The sequence below is a fragment of the Heterodontus francisci genome, chromosome 4, assembly GCF_036365525.1.
Source record: "Heterodontus francisci isolate sHetFra1 chromosome 4, sHetFra1.hap1, whole genome shotgun sequence".
NCBI lineage: Eukaryota > Metazoa > Chordata > Chondrichthyes > Heterodontiformes > Heterodontidae > Heterodontus > Heterodontus francisci.
Window position 1 is genome coordinate 129,126,227 of NC_090374.1, and position 22,999 is coordinate 129,149,225.

General features: G+C 41.8%; 1 protein-coding gene across 1 annotated transcript in view; it reads right to left on the minus strand.

The window, feature by feature from the left end:
* Positions 1–22,999, minus strand: part of sptlc1 (serine palmitoyltransferase, long chain base subunit 1) — a 61,418-nt gene that overhangs the window by 24,698 nt on the left and 13,721 nt on the right. Inside the window, exons 2-9 of the mRNA XM_068030162.1 lie at positions 14,606–14,713; positions 14,421–14,515; positions 13,488–13,581; positions 13,041–13,113; positions 7,330–7,462; positions 3,192–3,321; positions 1,860–1,949; positions 1,599–1,706 (exon numbers count right to left, since the gene is read on the minus strand). Coding sequence (XP_067886263.1) covers positions 1,599–1,706; positions 1,860–1,949; positions 3,192–3,321; positions 7,330–7,462; positions 13,041–13,113; positions 13,488–13,581; positions 14,421–14,515; positions 14,606–14,713 — 831 coding nt within the window. The remainder of the gene's footprint in view (positions 1–1,598; positions 1,707–1,859; positions 1,950–3,191; positions 3,322–7,329; positions 7,463–13,040; positions 13,114–13,487; positions 13,582–14,420; positions 14,516–14,605; positions 14,714–22,999) is intronic.

Here is a 22,999-nt window from a genome sequence, read left to right on the forward strand (position 1 = left end):
CAGACCTGCTGAGTATCTCCAGCATTTTCTGTTTTTATTTCAGATTTCCAGCATCTGCAGTATTTTGCTTTATTAGAGTTATCCCTGGTGTCCTGGCCAATATTTATCCCTCAATTAACATTAAAAAAACATTAAATTGTTGTTTGCGGGAGTTTGATGTGCACAAATTGGTTGCTGCATTTCCTACATTACAAAAGTGACTACACTTCATCGGCTGTAAAGCAGTCATCCGGTGGTCATGAAAAGCGCTATATAAATGCAAGTCTTTTTTTTCTTTTTCTCTATCCCTTCACCTGTAAAGCAGTGTGGTCTTGACTCCCCGTGTGCAAAACCATGGAAGATGGATTAGTTACTTAGAAAACTGTAGGTACAACATTCAAAGCAACCTGCTGCATATCTTACATTTAGATAGCACCTTGCATCTCTACATAACATCTCAGAAGCCTTAGACACAAACTTTTTTCTCAGGGTGTGGGTGGTACTAGCAACCAACATTTATTGGCCTTCCATTGAAAATATGGTGGGTCTTCTTGAACCGCTGCACTTCTCCAGTAGTTTCATACTACTGAATTGATCGGTGTTGGTGCCTCAACTATTCACTGTATTCACTAACGACTTAGGTGATGGGATGGAAAGCCACATATCCAAATTTGTCAATGACACAAATATAGGCAGCATTGGAAACAGTGAGATTGCAAGTGTAAAATTACAAAGAATTATTAAAGTGAATGGGCAAAACTGTGGCAAATGGATTTCCATGCAGGCAAATTTAAGGTCATCCACTTTGGACCTCAAAAGGATAGAACAGTGTACTTTATAAATGGTAAAAAGCTAGAAACAGTGGAGATCCAAAGAGACTTGGGATCCAGGTACATAGATCATTAAAATGTCATGAACAAGTAGAGAAAATAATCAAAAAGGCTGGCCTTTATATCTAAAGGACCAGAATACTATGCAAAGCCCTGGCTAGACCACATCTGGTGTACTGTGAACAGTTCTAGGCCACACCTTACGAAGGATATTTTGGCCTTGAAGGGAGTGCAGCATAGATTTGCAAGAATGGTACCAGGACTCCACGGGTGAAGCGACGAGGACAGATTAAACAAACTAGGGTTGAATTCCCCAGGTCACAGATCAGCCATGATCTCATTGAATGGCAGAACAGGCTCCAGAAGCGGAAAGGCCTACACATATTTTCAGGAATATTCGGACAGAGTTGGGGAGTAGGACTAATTGGACAGCTCTTTCAAAGAGTCATCACAGGCACACAATGGTCTGAATGGCATGCTTCGCTGCTGCTAGATTCTATGACATATACGACAGAGAGGGTAAGGGCAGGTTTCCTTTGCTATAAGACAAAGGGTTCTTATGACAATCTAACTGCTTCATGGTCACTTTAACTGATATTAGGTTTTTATTACCAGTTTAAAAAAAAAGTCAAATTCTTAAACTGCCATGGTTAGATTTAAACTCGTTATTAGTACACAGCTCTGGTATGCTAGTCCGGTAGCATAGACAGTATGTTGTAGTATCAAGCAGTCACTGTTATGTAGACAAATGGATCGGCAGAACACACAATGCAAGAAAAAGAAACTTACATTCACCCCAAAATGTTCAGTTACACCTCGTCCATGCTCTCCGAGAACCCCAAAGGACAAGCTTTCTTCCAAGAAGATTCGCACTTTGTATTTGTATTTTAGTCTTACCTACGTAGTAAGAGGTATGAAAGTATAATTTCAGAGGATTCAAAAATCTATGAAGGCTAAAATGCACAAATATTTTCAGTTTCATCTAAAAAGCTAACTTTTTGAAATGAAGAACATAAAAGTGATTTATTTTTCTCCTCCCTTTTCTCTTACCAGATCTGGAAGTGGACAAATGTATCCAGTATTCATGTACAGTCCTTCCACTACAAGGAATCGTCGGGTTACACGTGCTTTGCGAGGATTCTTGAAAAACAGTTTTCAATGGATATTTAAAATATGGACAGCTAAAATATGGTGAACATTTGAAACAAAGTATTTTTGTTATTCTATCTGGTTCTAAAAGGGTTAAATTTCCAGTACAGAAGGAGGCTATTTGACCCATGGGGTCCATGCTGGTTCTCCATGGAGCAATTCAGTCAGTCCCACTCCCCCGCTCGATCCCCATAGCCCTGCAAGTTTATTTTCTGCAAGTGGCCATCCTATTTCCTTTTGAAGTCATTAATTGTCTCCGCTGCCACTACCCTCATGGGCAGCGAGTTCCAGCTCATTACCACCCGCTGCGTAAAAAATGTTCTTCCTCATATTCCCCCTTCATCTCCAATCTGTGATTCTTAGTCCTGGAACCATTAGTTAATGGGAACAGTTGTACCTCATCTAACTTAACTTAGCCTGTCAATCTTGTACACCTCTATCAAATCTCTCCTCAATCTCCTTTGTTCTAAGGAGAACAACCCCAGCATTTCCAAACTAACCTTGTAACTAAAACCCCCTCCCATCCCTGAAACCATTCTGGTAAATCCCCACTGCACTCTCTCAGGGACCCTCACATCCTTCCTAGAGTGTGGTGACCAGAACTGGACACAATACTCCAGTTAGGACCTAACCAGAGTTACATACAAACATACGAATTGGGAGCAGGAAATGGCCATTTAGCCCCTTTGCGCCTGTTCTGCCATTTAATAAGATCATGGCTGATCTGATTGTGGCTCAACTCCATTTTCCTGCCTACCCTCTATACCCTTTCACTCCCTTGTTAGTCAAGAATTTATCTACCTCTGCCTCAAAAATATTCAATGACCCTGCCTCCACTGCTCTTTGGGGAAGAGAGTTCCAAAGACTCACAACCTTGAGATTAGGCTTTATAAAGGTTCAGCATAACTTCCCTGCTTTTGAACTTGATATTTCTATTTATGAAGCCCAAAATCCCATAAACTTTACTAACTATTCTCTCAACATGTCCTGCCACCTTCGAAGATCGAAGCGCATGCACCCCCAGGTCCCTCTGTTCCCACACACTCTTTACAACTGTGCCTCTCCCTATTCCTTCTCCAAAATGCATCACCACACACTAGTCAGTATTAAATTCCATCTGCCACCTGCCTGCCCATTCTGCTAGCCTATGTCCTGTTGTAGGCGGTTCATATCATCCTCATTGTTTGACACACCTCCAAGTTTGGGGTCATCGGCAAATTTCAAAATTCTTACTTTCTGGTCCTCAAGTTCCTGTTCTTTCAGCAGCCGTTCCAGGTCATCCATATCATTGTGTTTAAAATATTTTATGTTGCTTCGTGAAGCTTGCAAACCTTTTTGAATGGCAAAGCAGGCAGCTTCATCCCTGTAAAATAATTTAAACCATCTAAACACAAGTCATCTTACGATGGATTTCATGCAGAAAGTTTCACCACAAAAATTCCTTTCAAAGTAACAAATTGGGCACCCCTAAATTTTTTTCTGTCAATTTTATTTATTTCTCTAATTCCCTCCTAACAGCATATAGTTCAAGAGTGAGGCATGGCAGGCCATATGTTTCTGGGATACCACAGCTGAGCCTGATCCCTGTCCTTACCCAGTGTTCATCCACATAGTTCCCACGGGAGTATGTGGAGGGGTACTGGCAGCAGGATTTTGCCCTCTCTAAATCAAGGGCACGAAGACACTTGTAGTTCCCTTACCATCATCCTGGCTGTGATCAGTTAATTCTGCACAATTCAAAGATTAAATCTGACACCTTCATGGTCCATGTTGCTCAGCGATTCACCGCAATACCAACTATTTGAGGTATTGAAGTCCTTTCTGTCAAGCTTTAATGTTTGTTCAAACATGACTTATGACATCAAAGAGGGAGAATTGGCTTGGAGAAATTGTCACTGAGTAAAGGAGCAAAATCAACAAGGCTCCTTAAGTGCTCTGGATTAATGCTGTGCTTCCTTGTGTTGATCCCTATTGCTCATATTATTCAGACTCAAAGTTCAGGCTACTCTTTTTTCAGGATGTTATCTGACTGGCCGAAGAAACAGGTTAGTTCTTGTACCAACAAAACTGTTTAAAAATACTATTGCCAAGGTATCAACTGTATTATATCAAAGGAGTTACCAAAAAATGAAATAAAATGTAATGTATTTTGTCACTTCCCTATACATTACAGCATTACCACCTATGTCACCAATATTTATTTGCAGTTAGGAAAATTTAACAAATTAGAAGAATGTTGTCTTTACCATATCATACTCATACAGAAATTACACGGACAGGCTGTTACAGGAAGAGACCAGAAACAAACTATTGCTTAAAGAAGTCGGGTTTTTAATCTTGATATTAACCAAGGTATTTTACACTGGAGAATTATATAAAAAAAACCTAAATGAGCGGACAATGCCGCATAACTCACAAGCACACAGGCCTCAACATAAGCTTGTTATGGTCCTTAGTTCACCACTCCTCGACATGTATTCTTCATATGTGAAGCATACACTCACTTCAGATCAACAGAAATTAAGGTCAACTGTACTTCCCTCCCCTATTATTTTAGCAAGATATACCAGTACTGATTTCCTGATTGGAAAGACATATGCATAACCAAATAAAAAATTAAAGCTATCTTGTTCTGACAATGCTTTTCAAAAAATAAATTCTGGTGGCAGCTCAGTGGAGGTAAAAACTAGTTTAGCTCAAACTTGTATTATATAAAGACAGAATTGCTCCTGTGGCAGAGTCCTCCTTCCTCTATGAATTAGGTTTATTCACCTCAAACAGATCTTGTGCGTTTGGTAAAATAACATGCCAGATTTTGTGGCCAATGGCATCATTTGTTACACTAGCACTTTCACAAACATTTTATGGACACTTGAAGTTCCAGGCAACCAAACATCCAAAAAGCATAGCGCACTCTACAGAGCATCAGGGACCTACGTGAACAGGGCAAGCAACTATGAATCTCTTTAACCAATTAAACTGAAGATTTGTTGATGAGGAGTGCAGAGTCTGAACTAGGTAGTGTCAGCTGGAAGATTTAATTCAATGTCAAATCAGGTACAGAAAGTGAAAGAGGGGGGAAGTAAACTTGAAATGAGATAGAGACAGAGACAGAAAAAAAGTTTAAAAAAATCTCCAATAATTAAAATCTGAAGGAATGAGACTCCACACTTGGTGTATAAGCTTATTTTCAGTGCCAGAGAGACTTATCAGGGCGTTAAAAAGTTACTTACACTGAAATCGACAAGACTTAACTTTTTCTGGCAAGTTTAGTGTGTATCAGGCAAATACAGCGGTAATGCAGGCCCCAACCTGCCAAGAATGAGGCATATTAATTTCACCAAATGGACATTAAATTTCAAATTGTTGCTGGGAAAAAAAAAAGGGAAGGCCTATTACGAGGGCTGCCATTTTTGCATATTGTCATACAGTACTTGAAAGGACAAAGGGGCTATTCCCTGCTCCAATTTAACCCACAATGGACCTTTGATCACCAGGTACTGTGTGTAGAGAAGAGAAGACATTCCAAGGTCTGCTAGGACAAGACAATCCACAAGGCCAGGACTGATTAGGCCAGCTGGTCATATGACTAACTGGCTGATGCAGGTTTTTTTGAACTCAGAATTTGAACTCGAAGTGGTTTGCTCCTGGGCTAAGACCTCTCTTCTGCCTGCTCCCACCTCATTCTCACGGAACTCCAAAACCCACTGAAGACACATGAACCCCAAGTGAGAAAAATCTCCTACACTGAACAAGGTTTAGGAAGAATACTGGGCCCCAATGAAAAGCACGACTACCTACAATCAAAGACTCTACAGCAAGCTCGAAGCACAGTAACAAACTCCCGTCAGAGATTGCTTCAAACGTTTTCATTTTATTTTTCTTCTGCTCTTTTCTGTCCCGATTTGCATATGTGTATCGCGTGTGCATGCTAGCGTGGGCACGTGTATCCATAGGCGTAAACCAAATTAGAGTTTATGTTTAATAAAATTTCACGTTTCTTCTTTAAACCCGAGAGAGCCTGTTGGTTTCTTTGCCTTATGATTGGAAAGTGGTGAACAAGGATTCACCAAGGGGGAGCTAAAAACACGGTGTGTTTAAAATTTAAACCCTGTTACAGTAAGACCAGGTGAAGGCTGGACACCTTTCTCACCTGGTCGTAACAACAGCAAATTTACGCCATTACATGTATTTCAATGACAAGTCTCTGGATGAGATACAGGTCTAGCGAAGCTTTTGGAGGAATAGGGCATCTGGGACAGCAACTTCCTGATTACCACATTTAACCAGACATGTGCAGTTGCTGGAGGTTACTGTTTGAGTTACACGTTAATAACAGTGAATGCCATTAGCCTCCCCATTATTTCTAGTGTAACATCCAACACAATGGCTGGAATTTTATGCCACCCCAGCGAGCTGGATGGTGGCCTGGGGGAGGGGGGTGGAGAAACGGAGCAGGAGGCTCCGGGAGGCCTTCCCGAACCACTCCCGCCTCACTTTATATAGGGCGGGGGAGGCGGAAAACGGGCCGCCCATCCCCGGCCAGTCAAGGCCCCTAAGTTGCCAATTAACAGCCACTTAAGGGCCTTCGCCCTCCTCCACGGGGATTTTACCCGTGGCAAGCGGGCGTCCTGGAGCTGGGAAAGGCTGCCCAGTGAAAGCTGGCGGCCTCTCAGCGCCCCAGGGATGGGCCCTTACAAACGGGCACAGGGTGTCAGATTGAGGGCCGCCCCACTTCCCCAACCACCCCCTGGACCCAAGACACCCCCCCTTCACCCCAAATGACCACCCTTGCCTCGCCGGGGCCCGACCGATTACCCCCGGCAAGGCAAACCAAACTTACCTGCACTCCTGGCTTCATGTCCTCGGTAGGGCTGCAGTCCCAGCAGTGGCCACCACTCCCGGTGGCGCTGCTGGGACTAAGAGCTGCTGGCCCAGTGATTGGCCAGCAGCTCAATGAGGTGGGACTTCCTCCCTCAAGCGGGTGGAAGTCCTGCCTCGAAACCCATAAAATGCAGGACGGATTCCCAGGCTAAGCAGAAGCTGTACGCCACTGATTTTCACGTCAGTGGCCAACTCCCGTTCACCCGACATAAAATCCAGCCCAATGATTTTAAGGACTACTCAAAAAACTTGCCAGAAATATCAAAACATGACATTGTTGGAATGGGAAAAACTTGAGAAGGTTTATAGATCAGGATGGCATTATATAATTCCTTCAAGTTTCATCACAGAAAGTCTAAATAAAATCGCAGCAATGTTTAACTGTATCAACTATTGTTTCATATCTCTCATTAGTGCCAGTTGGGGAAAGCAGCTAGCTTATATGCATGCACACATTAAGTTTGAATTAGGCAAGAAAAAGACTTACACAAACACCAAATCTCCTCTCTTCGAGTATGCTGGAATGGCACTGGCTATTGTAGCAAATCCATATGAATAAATAATAGCCTCTTCTGTTCTCATAAACTTGGCAATTCTCTCTTCTAGTTCCAAATGAACGTCTGATCAAAAACAGAAGAAGCAAGCATAAAATGTTGGTAAACATGCACTTAAAAGGTCAAACTATGTACCATTGACAACAGAGAAACAATGTGAAGGTGATCCAAAGTCAGAGGTAAACCACAGTTGCTGGGAAGTCATAACCATGGTGTTGTACAAGCAAGCAACAACTTGGGCTTGCTGTAAGCAGCCTAAGGAGATGGAAGTTTCAAAATCTTTTTTGATTTGTACAAAAGAAATCAGTTCTGTCTTTAACCTCTCAGCAGTGGCCATAACATGTATACTGGCCTGATCTTTCTGAATAGTAGTAGCAACATGATTTTGGATTGACTGGCATAATTAATTGGGATAGAAAACAAAAACAAAACAAAACAAGTAACAAGTTATCAATTCAAGGGAAAGAGGGGCACAAAGCAAGATAGGGCCAGGAACTAGCAGTCATTTGGAGAAATGGAGGTATGTTGAGAGTGAGAATACAGTTTTGCTTGATGCTCATTTTAAAATGTTTTATACACATAATCATTTTCCATTATGGCTTTACTAGTTATTTGCTATGACACTGCCACCATTGTACATGTCACGTTTTGCCAGGTACCGAGCTAACAGTAAAAGAAAACCCTTCCCAGAGCTCTCATGGCCCTCCTAAGGAGGGATAAAACAGGCAATCCTAATGATGGAAATGTTAAACCAAAAGTCCCAAGTCTAGAAAAAATTAGTTTTGAAGGAAGTGGGAATAGAAATTAGCAAGGGTTTAACTTTTTTTTAAAAATGAATATATTCGACTGAAATTGGAGGATTGGAAAGTGGCAAAACGCAACTATTATTTAAATAAGGTTCATGAAAAGCAAACATCCTTCAGAAATTTCATTTTAGTATCCAAAGTGATATCCAGTTCTTAGGAATCCAAATTATGGGCCAGATTTGTTCTAATTGGGAAATCAACGATTTTAAGATGATGACCCACAGAAGTTTTCATAATGAGATGAAAGGAATTGACAAAATTGCTAAAATTAAGCTTTCAAAAACTATGGTTATCACTTAAAGTTTAGGAAATTAGAAGTAAATAGAAAAGTCAATCAGAACTATTTACATACAAGCTAATACAAATGAACTAAGTTTTACTGAAGCAAACAGCACCAATGTGTTCAAGGGATAATTAGATCAGCTTCTGGAGAAAGAGTAGAGAAAACTGGGCCAATAACAATTGATAAAAGGGCTTGTTGGACCAAAGAGAAAAAAAGAACTTGCATTTATATGGTACCTTTCATGACCTAGGACATCCCAAAATGGTTTACAGCCAAAGAAGTACTTTGAAGTGTAGTCACTGTTGTGATATAGGAAACGTGGTAACCAATTTGCACACATCAAGGTCCCACAAATTGCAATGAGATAATGACCAGATAATCTGTTTTAGTGATGTTAATTGAGTGAATAAATATTGGTAAGACATACAGGGAGAATTCACCTGTTCTTCAAAATAGTGTCCTGGGATCCTTTACATCCATCTGAAAGGGCGGACGCTTAACGTCTAATCCAAAAGAAAACACCTCTGACAGTACAGATCTCCCTCAGTACCGCAGTGGTGTGTCAGCCTCTCTGGAGGGGCTTTTGAACCCATAAGCTTCTGACTCCAGACAGTGTGCTATGGCTGACACTTGTGTATTCTTTACCTTAAAAACTTTGTTCTTCAGGGTTCAAATGGCCAGGTCATTTCAAGTTATAGTTTATCCTACTTTATAATAACAGGCATTAACTACTTATTTCCTGGTGAATGCAGATTAACTTTCAAACCATCGTCTCCACTCTGCGCCCACTTCTTTGCCCAGGAGTCCTGCCCCCACGCAGCGGACCCCTTTACCAGTCTCCAATATCATCCCTCTGTCATGGTCTTGTCCTTTTTTTTCGGGAATATGCGGTTTGCCTTTAAGGCTTGCAAAGGATTAGTTTTACTTTAAGAACCAGCAAACCTCAGGAGTTATAGGAAAGTGCATTTTCACTGCCTTAGAAACAGCCATTTGGACACTGCGATTCAAAGGGTGCATTCTCATTACCATAGATACAGCCACTGGGAGTGAGTATCAAGTGTTACATTTGTTATAATTCAATTCTGAACTGGCATTTTAATTGAAGACAGCTTGTTCTAACAGAACACAGACACAGACAGCTGTGGTGACAACACCTGGAAAAAGAGCTCTCAACCATTTAAATTGAAGGAATAGGATTTTAGTCTGTTTAATTATCTCTCAAAATTCTAAAAAAAAATCAAGCCAAAACAGAGATCTCTGGTAATTTAAACTGAAGGAAGGGAAGTTAGACTGTGACAATCCTTTATCCCTCAAAAACTCTAAAGTCAGATTGATTCTATTGAAAGTGTTTGCAAGTCATTAATTGCTGAAATTCGCTGGAGAAGGAAAGCACCACCTACTGCTGAAGTTAGACTACGGACTGTTCTACTGTGGAAGAACCTTTCTCCCCCACATCGGACGACTGTGAGGACTTCAAGCAACACTGGACTGTAAATTTGCAAGGACTATAATATTTTCTATTTTAAATACTATTTATATCTTCATAGTGTTTAAGAATTTAGTTCTTCTAATTAAAAAGATTTAATTTGTTAATTTAAAGACACCTGGTTTGGTTAGCCTCATTTGGGGGTTAACAGATAGTACAATTTGTCTGGGTCTTTCTTTAATTTGGAAAATTTTAAACTATATGTTAGGTGATCAGTGGAGTGACGGGATTGAATTAACAGTGCGTTTCTCCCACCACAATCAGAATGGTATATTTTGACTGGGGGCTTTGACTGGAGCGGTCGGTCGAAACACCTCCACCTGGACCCCTCCCTCTGACCCTTTACTCAATATTTTCATCATGACATCGGCCGTCTCAATTTCTCTGCTCCCCTCAGTAATAGTCTGTTTCCCTCTGAACTTGCTGCATTCGGTTCTCTCAAGCCCAACCCTAATATAGTCACCAAACCTGCTGACAAGGGTGGTGCTGTTATTGTCTGGTAAACTGTCCTCTACCCAGCAAAGCTCCTCCTACCTCCCCCAGATCATGACCTCACTGATGAACATCAAGCCATCATCTCTAGGTCTGTCACTGACCTCATCTCCTCTGGAGATCTTTCCTCAGTCCCCAGATCCGAATAGCCCACTTTTACCTTCTTACTAAGATCCACAATCAGGACTGCCCTGGTAGACCTATCATTTCAGCTTGTTCCTACCCTACTGAACTGATTTCTTCCTATCTCAATGCTGCTTTTCCATCCCCTTGTCCAGTCTCTTCCCATATACATCTGACATTTCCGATGCCTATCACTAAGTTTGCACTTTCCTGGCCTTAACCATCACCACTTCAAGAATTTCCAATCTCTCTACATCTCCATGCCCTACCAGTATGGCTTGAGGGCTCTCTGCTTCTTTGAGTGGAGGCCCAACCAGTCTCCAACCCCCACCACCCTCCTCTGCCCAGCTGAACTTGTTCTCACAATGAACAACTACTTTAACAACTTCTCATTTTCCTCCAAAAGGTGTTGCTATGGATATCACAGGGCTCCTAGTTATGCCCATCTTTTTGTGAGCTTTGTGGAACATTCTTTGTTCCAGTCCTACTTGGGCCCCCTCCTTCACCTCTTTTACTGGTACATTGACTGTATCGGTGCCGTTTTCTGCTCTCATCCTGAACTGGAAAATGTCATCAACTTTGCTTCCAATTTCCACCCATCTCTCATCTTCACATGGTCCATCTCCAACTCTTCCCTTCCGCTACTTCTCTGGACCCATTTCTGGGGATAGGCTATCAACGAATATTCACTATAAGCTCATTGATTCCCACAGCTACCTCAACTACACTTCCTCACACCCTGCTTCCTGCAAGGGCTCCAGTCCACTCTCCCAGTTTCTCGATCTCCGTCGCATCTATTCTGATGACGCAACCTACCATACCAGCGCTTTTTTCTCAACCGAGGATTTTCCCCCACCGTGGATCACAGGACCCTCGACCATGTCCATCCCATTTCCTGCACTTCTGCTCTCATCCCTTCCCCTCCCTCCCCAGAATCACGTTAGGGATCCCCTTGTATTCATCTTCCACCCCACCAGCCACCTTATTCAATAGATCCTCCAGCATGATGCAACTAAACACATCTTCCCCTCCCTACCCCTTTCAGCATTCTGAAGGAACGGATCCTCTGCGACACCCCAGTCCATTCCTCAATCACCACCAACAACCCTCACCTTCCTACTGCAACATTCCATGCAAGGGCAGGAGATACAACACCTGTCCTTTTACCTCCTCTCTCTTCACTAGCCAAAACCCAAACACTCCTGCCAGGTGAAACAGCAATTTAAGTGTAGTTCTTTCAATTTAGTATACAATATTCGCTGCTCACAATGTGGTCTGCTCTACACAGGGGAGACCAAATGCAGACTGGATGACCGCTTTGCGGAACACCTCTGTTCAATCTGCAAGCACGACCCCGTGTTTCCGGTCACCTGTCATTTTACTTCCCCCACCTTGCTTTCATGCTGACCCCTCTGTCCACAGCCTACTGCAGTGCTCCAACGAAGCTCAATGCAAGCTCAAGGAACAGCACCTCATTTTTCAATTAGGCACTCCACAGTCTTTTGAACTCAACATCAAGTTCAAAAATTTCAGACCAGAATCTCTGCCCCCATTTAGTTTCCTTTGCAGGTTACTCAGGTTCCTTTACTCTCATTTTTGCTTTCAGATGGCATCATTCTGCCATTTAAAACACTAGACACATCTTTTGTCTCTTTACATGCTCCATTTCCACTCCCTTTGGCCCTGCATCACCAACTCTTTTGTCATTTAATCTCTTCTGTCTTCCACTCTCTCACAGACCTTCTCTTTTATTATTTTTCCACCTTCCTCCCTTTCACTTGCTTAAAATCTTGTAACTTTTCCCAGTTCTGATGAAAGATCGATTTGAAACGTTAAGTCTATTTCCCTCTCCAGAGACGCTATTAGACCCGAGCATTTCCAGCATTTTCTGTTTTTATTCAAGAAGGATTTATAATCCAAGAATAAATGGACAGCCCATTTATATTACAGAGCTGTTTTCAGTAGAAAACATCCTAGCTCTACTGCTGCTGAATGTGCCTTTATACTGTGGCTAGATTTGAGAACAATGGATAATTGAACAAATTAATTTCATGCTTCAGTCAGTCTAGCCAGGACCTTTTCCAATATCAGGCAAAGATCAGTGTAGGCTGGTAAAACATAAATGCATTGCCGACACGTACAAGCTGAGAGTCAGCCTAATCTGTAATCACACCCTCAATGGCAGATGACCTTTTCCTTTGCTTGTGCTACAGACTAGGGAAAAACCCTTTATAAGAAGAGTCTGTGCTTCCGCTAGCACTGGTATTGCCATATTATTCAGGAATGCCTCCATCTGTGAAGTAAATTTGGAATAAAACTCAGCATGCAATGACTGGTGCTAAAAGTACTAGAAAGTATTTTTTCACTGGAAAACAGATTTGCAAAATGATAAAATGTGTGATTAGGATCTTTAAAAATGCAATTTGATAAGCTTATGAAGTAATTTTAACTTACCAAATGTTCCATAAAACCCTCTGGGTCCACATGTACCAACACCGTATTTTTTCAGTGAAGCCAAAGCTACATTCTGTGTATCAACAATAATGTATTTTTTAAAAACCTTGAATCAAGTTAGAATTTAATGCTTACTCATCTTAATTCAAATTATGTGATTCCATTTTTAAACTAAAACTTTCTATCAGAAAACTGCAATGAGAAATATGGCATGCAATCATCTACACATTAGGCATCTTGCTGTACACAACATTTTAGACCCCAATCTTCAGTCTTTTCTAAAATTATATGACCCCCTTAAAGTCCCATTTCTCACTTCCATTACAATGGGGGCCCATTTTGACAGGGGGATTCATTAATTAAGACTTCAAATATCCTCCCCATTCTGTAATCCACAAATTTATTCTAAAGAATATTTTCCTTAAATCAGTACAACAATAAACTCACCTTGACTTTTTCATTATCTAGCAAACCAAGGAAATTAAAGGACGCAAAGTTTATACACTTCTTGCCATTAACTACTATGTTGTGAGTTGGAGGACTGAAAATAATAAAAAAAATAAAATTAGAAACAATTCGCTGAAATTTGCAAAGTTCAAATAAATAAAAAGTTAAAAACCTTTTAAGTTATATATAAAGTTATAAAAGAAATTTAGGTTTGCTTGAAACCAAGTTCCAATCCAAACAAGAGCAGGCAATCTAAATGCAAAAGAGATAATGACAAGCATTACAGGTGATCAAGGACGTGCAAAACACAGAGCAAAAGTCACATACAACACTGTGAACCAGTTCCATTAACTGGAAAGGGATATTTTCATTAAGAAATATAAAGGGACTTTTTTTTGCAATTTGATTTTCAAGCTCTTCTGAAGCTAGCACCCGGTCGTACAGGCACAAGCAGCCCTCCAGTGCCTCACTCAACTGGTCATCCTTTGCTGGAAGTGCAGTGGCTGGCCAAATTAAGTTACAGCAGTTTATCAGAAGATCGGAGAAAATTGTGAGCCAATGAGTTTCTGTAGGTTAAATGAGTTTTGGAGGGCTCCCATGCCCAAGAGGCTAAAGCCAACTCCACTGCTTTTAATGCTAGCCAGCTAACATCAAAGACAAGGATGATTCTTGAGACTTTCCCAGTCTCTTCGGCTCAGCACAATGCCATGTCATATCTTTCGCCAGTGAGCCACGAAGAAAAAGTGCTTTAAAATCATAACATTAAAAACAAAATATAGAAAAATATATTTTCCCATTGATAATTGTGATTTAGTAGTTAAAAACAAAAGAATTAAGACAACACCATTTCAAACAGGTCACATTTGAGCATTGTATAGCATATGCACAGTTAAAAGTTAATATAGTAATATAGCCCCAAAGTGCTTTACATACCCCGAGACAACGTTATTGTTAAGGGCAGGATGGTCTTTTGATATTGGTGGGACAAGTGGTTCTGGCTGCCATTCCTCAATAAGCTCTTCTTTTTCCTGTGAGAAAAGGTGCAACACAGAATAATTATGAGAAGTTGCAATACCAAGAAGTACAACAGATCTTTTTGTTAAATTCTACTGAATTACCTTTTCTGTCAGGTCAGAACGCTCCTGAAGTTTGTAGGTTTTGGAGAAAAGTAATCTCACTATCCACAAAATGAGAATTCCTTCCAGTATTAGATGGTAAGCTGGGGCCTAAAGGACATTAAAAAAGCAACTGTATTAACCATATGCCACGTTGCTCAATGTTACATCAAAAAGAGAATATCCTTACTGCGGCAAAAGAAGAATTATGGAAGATAACAATATTCAGGGAATATTTAATGCTTTATAATCACAAAGTACTACCTTTTCTATCACTGCAATCTACACATATCAAAAGTGTCAATTTAGAATTGTGGAGGTCTGATAAATCTCACTACTGATTTGCTCAACTCACCCTCACCTCCTGCTTTGATGCCCTAATCCCCAATAAAAATATCAATCCCTCTCCCCCTGATGCGACCTTCATCTTCGCTCCCTTAAGTCCAAGGGACACAGACTTGAAAGGATATGGCGGACAACTGGTTTAGCCATCCACCGACAGATCTGGCCGGACCAATTAAAACACTGTTGAGTCCTGATCTCATCTGATAAAATTGTTCACTATTCCAGGATCATCTTGGAATGCAAAGATAACCCCTGACTTCTTTTTTCTACTGCAAAGTGCCTTCTTAAACCCCCCTCTCCTCCACCCTCACCTCCAATAAGTGCAAGGAGCTCATGGACATTTTTGATACCAAGATCGAGACCATCCGATCAGTTGCTTCTGCCGTGTCCCTCTCTTCCAGTAGCCCACCTGGCCAAATTTCCTATAATGCTCCCCCCGACCTAGCCCTGAACTCGCAGCTTTCTCTAGTTTCTCTCCCATTGCCCCTCATGCCCTCGTTCAGTTCATCTTGTCCATGAGACCCACCTCCTGTTCCCTCAATCTTATTGCCATTAAACTGATCAACCAACTTCCCCTCCTGGTCCCCATGTTAGCCGATATTGTAAACAGTTCTCTCTCTTCAGGTGTTGCCCCTCTCTCCTTTTAAATCTGCCGTCATCACTCCTTTCCTCAAAATACCGACACTTGATCCCACCGCCTTTGCAAACTACCATCCCATCTCCAACCACCCTTTCCTCTTCAGTCACTGAATGTGTTGTCACCTCCCAAATCCGTTCCCATCTTTCCTGGAACTCCATGTTTGAATCCCTCCAATTAGGTTTCCGCCCCTGCCACAGTAATGAAACAGCTCTCACCAAAGTTGCAAATGACATCTTATGTGACTATTACAAAGGTAAGCTTTCCCTCTTCGCCATTCTTGACCTGCCTGCAGCCTTTAACACAATTGACTACACCATTCTCCTCCAACACCTCTCCACTGTCGTCCAGCTGGGTGGGACTGCTCTCACCTGGTTCCATTCTTATGCATCTAATTGTAGTCAGAGAATCAGTTGCAATGGGTTCTCTTCCTGCTCCCGCACCATTACCTCCGGTATCCCCCAAGGACCTATTCTTGGCCGCCTCCTATTTCTCATCTACATGTTGCCCCTCTGCGACATCATCTGAAAACACGGCGTCACAAGTATGCCGACAACACTGAGCTCTACCTCACCACCACTTCTCTGAACTCCTCCACTGTTGCTAAATAAATGTTTATCCGACATCCAGTACTGGATGAGAAGTTTCCTCCAAGTAAATATTGCGAAGACTGGAACTATTGTTTTAGGTCCCCACTCCAAACTCTGCTCCCCAGCTATCGACTGCATCCCTGTCCCTGGCAGCAGTCTGAGCTTAAGCCAGTCTGTTCACAACCTGGTGTCACACCTGACCTCAAGAAGAGCTTACGACCTTGAATTTGTACAAATCGCTAAAATCACCTATTTCCACCTCTGTAACATCACCCAACGATGCCCCTGCCTCAGCTCATCTGCTGCTGAAACCCTCATTCATGCCTTCATTACTTCTAGACTGGACTATCCCAACGCACTCCTGACTGGTCTCCCACATTATACTCTCAGTAAACTTGAGGTCATCCAAAACTCTGCTGCCCGTGCCTCAACTCGCACCGAGTCCCATTCCCCTATCACCACGTGCTTTCAGACTTACATTGGATCCCAGTCAAGCAATGTCTTGATTTTAAAAACTCTCATCCTTGTTTTCAAATCTCTCCAAGGTCTCGCCCCTCCCTATCTAATTTCCTCCAGCCCCACAACCCTCCAAGATATCTGCATTCCTCTAATTCTGTCCTCCTGTGCTTCCCTGATTTTAATCGCGGCACTATTAAGGTCCGTGCCTTCAGTTTCCTAGGCCCCAAGCTCTGGAATACCCTTTCTATACCTTTCCAGCTTGCTCTCCTCCTTTAAGACATTCCTTAAAACCTACCTCTTTGACCAAGCTTTTGGTCATCTGACCTAATATTTCCTTATGTGGCTCGGTGTCACACTTTGTATTATAATGCTCCTGTAAAGTTCCTTGGTATGTTTTATTATATTTATATCGTGCCTTTAATGTAAGTTGCTATTCTTTTTAAGCAAATGCTTAATCATGGGTTAGAATAAACATAAGTTAATTATTATGGAACTCTACACTTTATTCAGAAATATAAGTAACAAAGAGATTGTTAACACCAGCCTGAAAAGCATTTAATTTCCGCCAATTTTGCAGTCAAAAAAACCCCACTCAATTGGTTTAGGCTTGCCGAGGAATACAATAAAATTTGATGTATAAGACATGAACAAGTCCCAAAGCCCAGATATTTAGTGCATTTCTGTGCATTTGCTTTTGAAAAGGAGACACATGACTGCCAGTGAACAGACCGTTCAGAAATCAAGCAGCCGTTTAGGCAGGAGAAACAATTTGGGAATATAGTTTAACTGTATACACAGTTGACTCCCTAGCTCACTTTTAAAATGCTTCAATAAAATTAACACTGTTGATGCATTTGAATGAATAATATCTTACAAAACATTTACTACATGTCAAGTTGCAAGAGTGAAATGTAATGAGATAATGAGATACAACGTTAACAGCATTGTAACTGATGTTCAAGAACCATTCTGAATCATTTATGGAACACATTTATATCGCTTGCTCAGTCTCCCTGTTTTCCCCTTTTTGATTTCCACCCTTTGCTCTGCAGTCAAAAAGTAGAATAGATTTCTGCCAGAAGTCAAAGTAAATTTAAGGAATTCACATTACACTTGTAGTTTACTCTGCTAGTTTAAAAAGTGATGTCGACACAAGGAAGGGAAATCTTACATTAAGATCACAAAATAATAATGCAGTACAAATGAGGTGGGTTGGTTGGGGCAGGGAAACACAGATGCCAGAGTCAGAAAAAATAAGTTTCTCAGACAGCTTGTAGGACTGGAAGTGGTGATAGTGAAAGCGAAGAGCAAGGCCATGAAAGAAATTGAATACAAGGATGACAATTTTAAATTTGAGGCTTTAGGGCAAGGAGAGTCAAAGTAGATCAGAAAAGACAGGTATCATGGATAAATCAGACTTGGTGTGGAATAGAATACAGACAGTGGAGTTTTGGATGGGCTGAAATTTATGGAGAATGGGTGTTCAGCCAGGAATGTGCTGAATAAAACAAAAACTCGGTGTTGGAAATCTGAAATAAAAACAGAAAATGCTGGAAATACTCAGTAGGTCAGGCAACATCTGTGGAAAGAAAGAGAGAATTAACATTTCAGGTTGATGACCATCCATCATAACTGGAAGAAGTTTGAGATCTAACCAAACTTTCTCGAAAGTATCCCCACCCCGCAACCCCCGCCCTAGCCCTGAACTCTCATTCCTCTAATTGATCTGCTATCACCCCTCATGCCCTCTGCGAGTTCATCTTGTCCATAAGACCCACCTCCTGCTCCCTCGATCCTAATCTCACTAAACTGATCATTCAATTTCCCTTCCTGGTTCCCATATTAGCTAATAACATTAACAGTTCCCTCTTCAGGTGCTGTCCCTCTCCCCTTTAAATCTGCCATCACCACCCCTTTCCTCAATAAAGCAACCCTTGACCCCACTGTTCTTTCAAATACCACCCAATCTTCAACCTCCCTTCCTCTCCAAAATCCTTGTACATGTTCTCACCTCTCAAATCCGTGCCCATATTTCCGGGAACTCCATGTTTTTAAGTCCCTGAATGGCCTCTCCACTCCCTATCGCCATAATCTCCTCCAAGATATCGGCACTCATCTAATTCTGGTCTCTTAAGCGTCTCCAATTTTAACTTCTCCACAACTGTTGGCCCTGCCTTCAGTTGCCAAGGCCCTGAGCTCTGGAAATCCCTCCCAAAACCTCTCCACCTGTCTTTCCTCCTTTAAGACACTCCTTAAAACCTATCTGTTTGACCAAGCCTTTGGCCATCTGCCCCAATATCACCTTATGTGACTGTATCAAATTTTGCTTTGTAATGCTCCTATGAAGTGTTTTGGGATGCTTTATGATGTTATAGATGCAAGCTGTTGTTGTTGTTGTTAACAGTTTCTAAGCAAGTACAAAGCCAGGGAAAGGGAGGGAGGGGTGGTGGTGCTGGAAGGAAGGAAAGAACAAAGTGGAAAGTCTATGACAGGGTGGAAGGCAGGAGCGATTAAATGACAAAAGGCTTGATGGTGAAAGACAATAAAGGATGGCAATGGGACAAGTATACAAACAGAAACATGGGTCAGGATGGTGTACTGTCTAGAGCTGTAAATGGCAACTGCAGACCATTTGTATTGGAATAGCCAAGCCTGGAGGTTTCAAAAGCATGGATGAGAGTTTAAGCAGCAAGTGGGCTGAGACAGGCAAGGTTACGGAGGTGAAAGTAAATGGTTCTTGTAATGGAGAGGATATGGCATTGGAAACTTAACCTAGGGATCAAAATGGACGGCAAGTTTCTGAATGGTCTGGTTCAACCCGTGACAGTGGGCGAAGAGATGGAATGCAGTTGGTAGCAGACTAGGTTTGGTGCATGGATACAGAGTTTGCGGTGAAGGCCAAAGAAAATGGTGACTAATCAAAGACGGACATTGCATCGTGCAGATGCAATGAATGGGGTCAAGAGGTGGAGCTGGTGTTATCATCATATATGTGGAAGTTAAACCCATGTCTTCAAATGACATCACTAAGGGACAATATTTAGATGATGGTGGAGCTGCTGGGTGCGAGGATAGGTCCATGAAAGACCCTGCATGTGCTGGTGTGGGGCCAGAAAGGGAAGCCATTACCAGAGATGCACTCAATAGGCAAAAGTGGGAAAAAGGTAAGGTCAATCACACTGGACAATTAGGCAGAATGATATGGTCGACTTAGTCAAGAAGTGCAGGGAAAGATTGAGGAGGACGTACATGCGAAATACATCACTGTCTACTGTTACATTTGTGACTCTGATTCGGGCTGTTTCCATGCTGTGGCAGGATGTCACGCTCATGCAGGAACAGTTATGAACCAAAGTGAGTTAGCGCAATTATGAACTATGAAAATGAACTGATGAAATTAGATTAGATTAGATTAGAGATACAGCACTGAAACAGGCCCTTCGGCCCACCGAGTCTGTGCCGAACATCAACCACCCATTTAGACTAATCCTACACTAATCCCATATTCCCACCAAACATCCCCACCTGTCCCTATATTTCCCTACCCTAAACTCCCTAAACTTCCCTAAACTCCAAAAAATGCTGTAGAGAAGATGGATTAAGAGGTTAGGTGATGTTTCCTGAATGGCAAAAATACATAGCAACTTTTGGAGATTAAGCCCATATCACGCCTGGATAAGACCTGGGGAAGGCACTTAAAATACTAAACAACCCATTCGAGGCTACATGGCTATCTTCAAGAATTGGGTTGACAAAGGCCTTCGCAGACAGGAAGACTCCAGATTCAAAGCCAAGATAGTAGGTGGGTCATAACACCACTTTATTAAGATAAGCCACATTCAATCCCCATTGTGTCACACATTCAAAGACATTGGATGAACATACCGGGGGAGAGAATCTATGGTTACCTGACCGAAACCAAGCCTGATAACATTTCTTCCTTACTAAAAAAAGCTCTCTGAAAGACAGACAGAAAGCCAGCCAGCCAGGAAGCTGAGATCGATTCCATCCAAGACGACCCTGTCTGTAACATTTTTAAACCACAGAGGCAGAGACTGCAAGGTGTAAGGTGACCTTGAAAACTCCCCACCTGAGAAATTCTAACAGGATTCGCACCATCAACTTTGACTGAGGAGACTGCAATATTTCCATGAACCAAGAAAAGGTACACCAGGTTTGCACCGTTGTTAAAAAAAAATCCTCCCAGAAAACCCAGATGGTTGCAAAGTGTAGTCATTTTACAATCAGACTTAAACCCATGCTATCCTCTAATCTCTCTCTCTCCCTGTGTTGGTGTGTGCATGTGTATGTGAGAGTGGGTGAGGTTGCAAATATTTTTGGGGTATTATATAATAAATAACTTATCTTTCTTTTAATCCTACCAGAAAATCTGTTGTTTGTCTGTTTATTTGGCCACTAAAACACTCCGGGACTAAAACAATACTTTTGAAAAAACACTGTCTACGGTCAGTTGAGAAGTGAAAAGTGGAAGTCATCCACACCATCTCTCTCCCCCCCTCCCCCCCCCATCCATAACAAGGGGCAGAAACCCAATTGTTGAGATTCAAACATGAAGTTGTGGATAAGATGGAGGTGGATTTGGGAAGCAATAACACAAGGACTTTGGAGCGGAAAAGGGATTTACACACGAAGGCAGAGGGCAGAGCTGAGGTATTAAATTAATACTTTGCATCTGTCTTTACCAAGGAAGAACATGCAACCCAGGCAATGTTGAAACAAAGAGGACATATTAGATAGGCTGAAGTGGATAAAGCACCAGGAGCAGATGAGATTCATCCAAGGATACTGAGGGAGGTGAGGGTGGAAATCACAGAGGCACTGGCCATAATTTTTCAGTCTTCCTTAGACTCGGGGATGGTACCAGAGGACTGGAGAATTGCAAACCTTACACTCTTGTTCAGAAAAGGGTGTGAAGATAAGCCCAACAACTACAGGCCAGTCAGTTTAGCTTCGGTGGTGGAATGCCTTGGAGAAAAAATAATTCAGGACAAAATCAATAGTCACATGGACAAATGCAAGTTAATGAAGGAAAGCTGTCATGGATTTTTTAAGGGAAAATCATGTTGAACTAACCTGCTAGAGTTTTTTTTTGAGGTGGTAATAGAGAGGGTTGACAAGGGCAATGCTGTTGATGTGGTGTACATGGATTTTCAAAAGGCATTTGATACAGTGCCACACAACAGACTTGTGAGCAAACTTGCAACTCAGAAATAAAAGGGACGGTAGCAACATGGATACAAAACTGGCTGAGTGACAGGAAACAGTGGTAATGTGTATTTTACGGGCTGGGGGAAAGTTTGTAGTGGAGTTCCCCAGGGTTCAGTATTGGGACCCTTGCTTTTCCAGATATATATTAATGACCTAGACCTTGGTGTGCAGGGCACAATTTCAAAGTTTGCAGATGATACGAAACTTGGGAGCACTGTGAACAGTGAGGAGGATTGTGCAGAACTTTAAAACGACAGACAAGTTGGTGGAATGGGCAGACAGGTGGCAGATGAGGTTTAACGTAGAGAAATGTGAAACTTCGGTAGCATTTTGGTAGCAAGAACATGGAGAGACAATATAAAATAAAGGGTACAATTCTAAAGTGGGTGCAGGACCAGAGGGACCTAGGTGTCTATGTGCATAAGTCATTGAAAGTGGCAGGACAGGTTGAGTTATTAAAGCATACACTATCCTGGGCTTTATCAATAGGAGATAGAGTACAAAATCAAGAAAGTTGCGTTGAACTTGTATAAGACACTAGTTTGGCCACAGTTGGAGTACTGCATCCAGTTCTGAGCGCTGTACTTTAGGAAAGAAGCGAGGGCACTGGAGAGAGTACAGAAAAGATTCACGAGAATGTTTCCAGGGATGAGGAATTTCAGTTATGAAGATAGATTGGAGAAGTCAGGACTGTTTTCCTTGGAGAAGGCTGAGAGGTGATAGAGGTATTCAAAATCATGAGGAGTCTGGACAGAGTAGATAGGGAGAAACTATTCCCACTCGTTGAAGGATCGAGAACCAGTATCTGGTAAGAGAAGCAAAAGTGACATGAGGAAAAACATTTTCATGCAGCTAGTGGCTAAGGTCTGTAACATACTGCCTGAGAACTGGGTGGTTCAATTGAAGCATTCAAAACAAATTAGAGAGTTATATGAAAAGGAAGAATGTGCAGGGTTACAGGGAGAAGGCAGGGGAATGGAACTGAGTGAATTGCTTTCAGAGAGCCAGTGCGGACACGATGGGCCAATGGCCTCCTTCTACACTCTAACAATTGAGATTCTTCTGTATCATCTCTCTGTCACTTTTCAAGTCTGAAAAGCACAAATTTCTCCAGTCTTTCTTCATTGGATCTTAAAG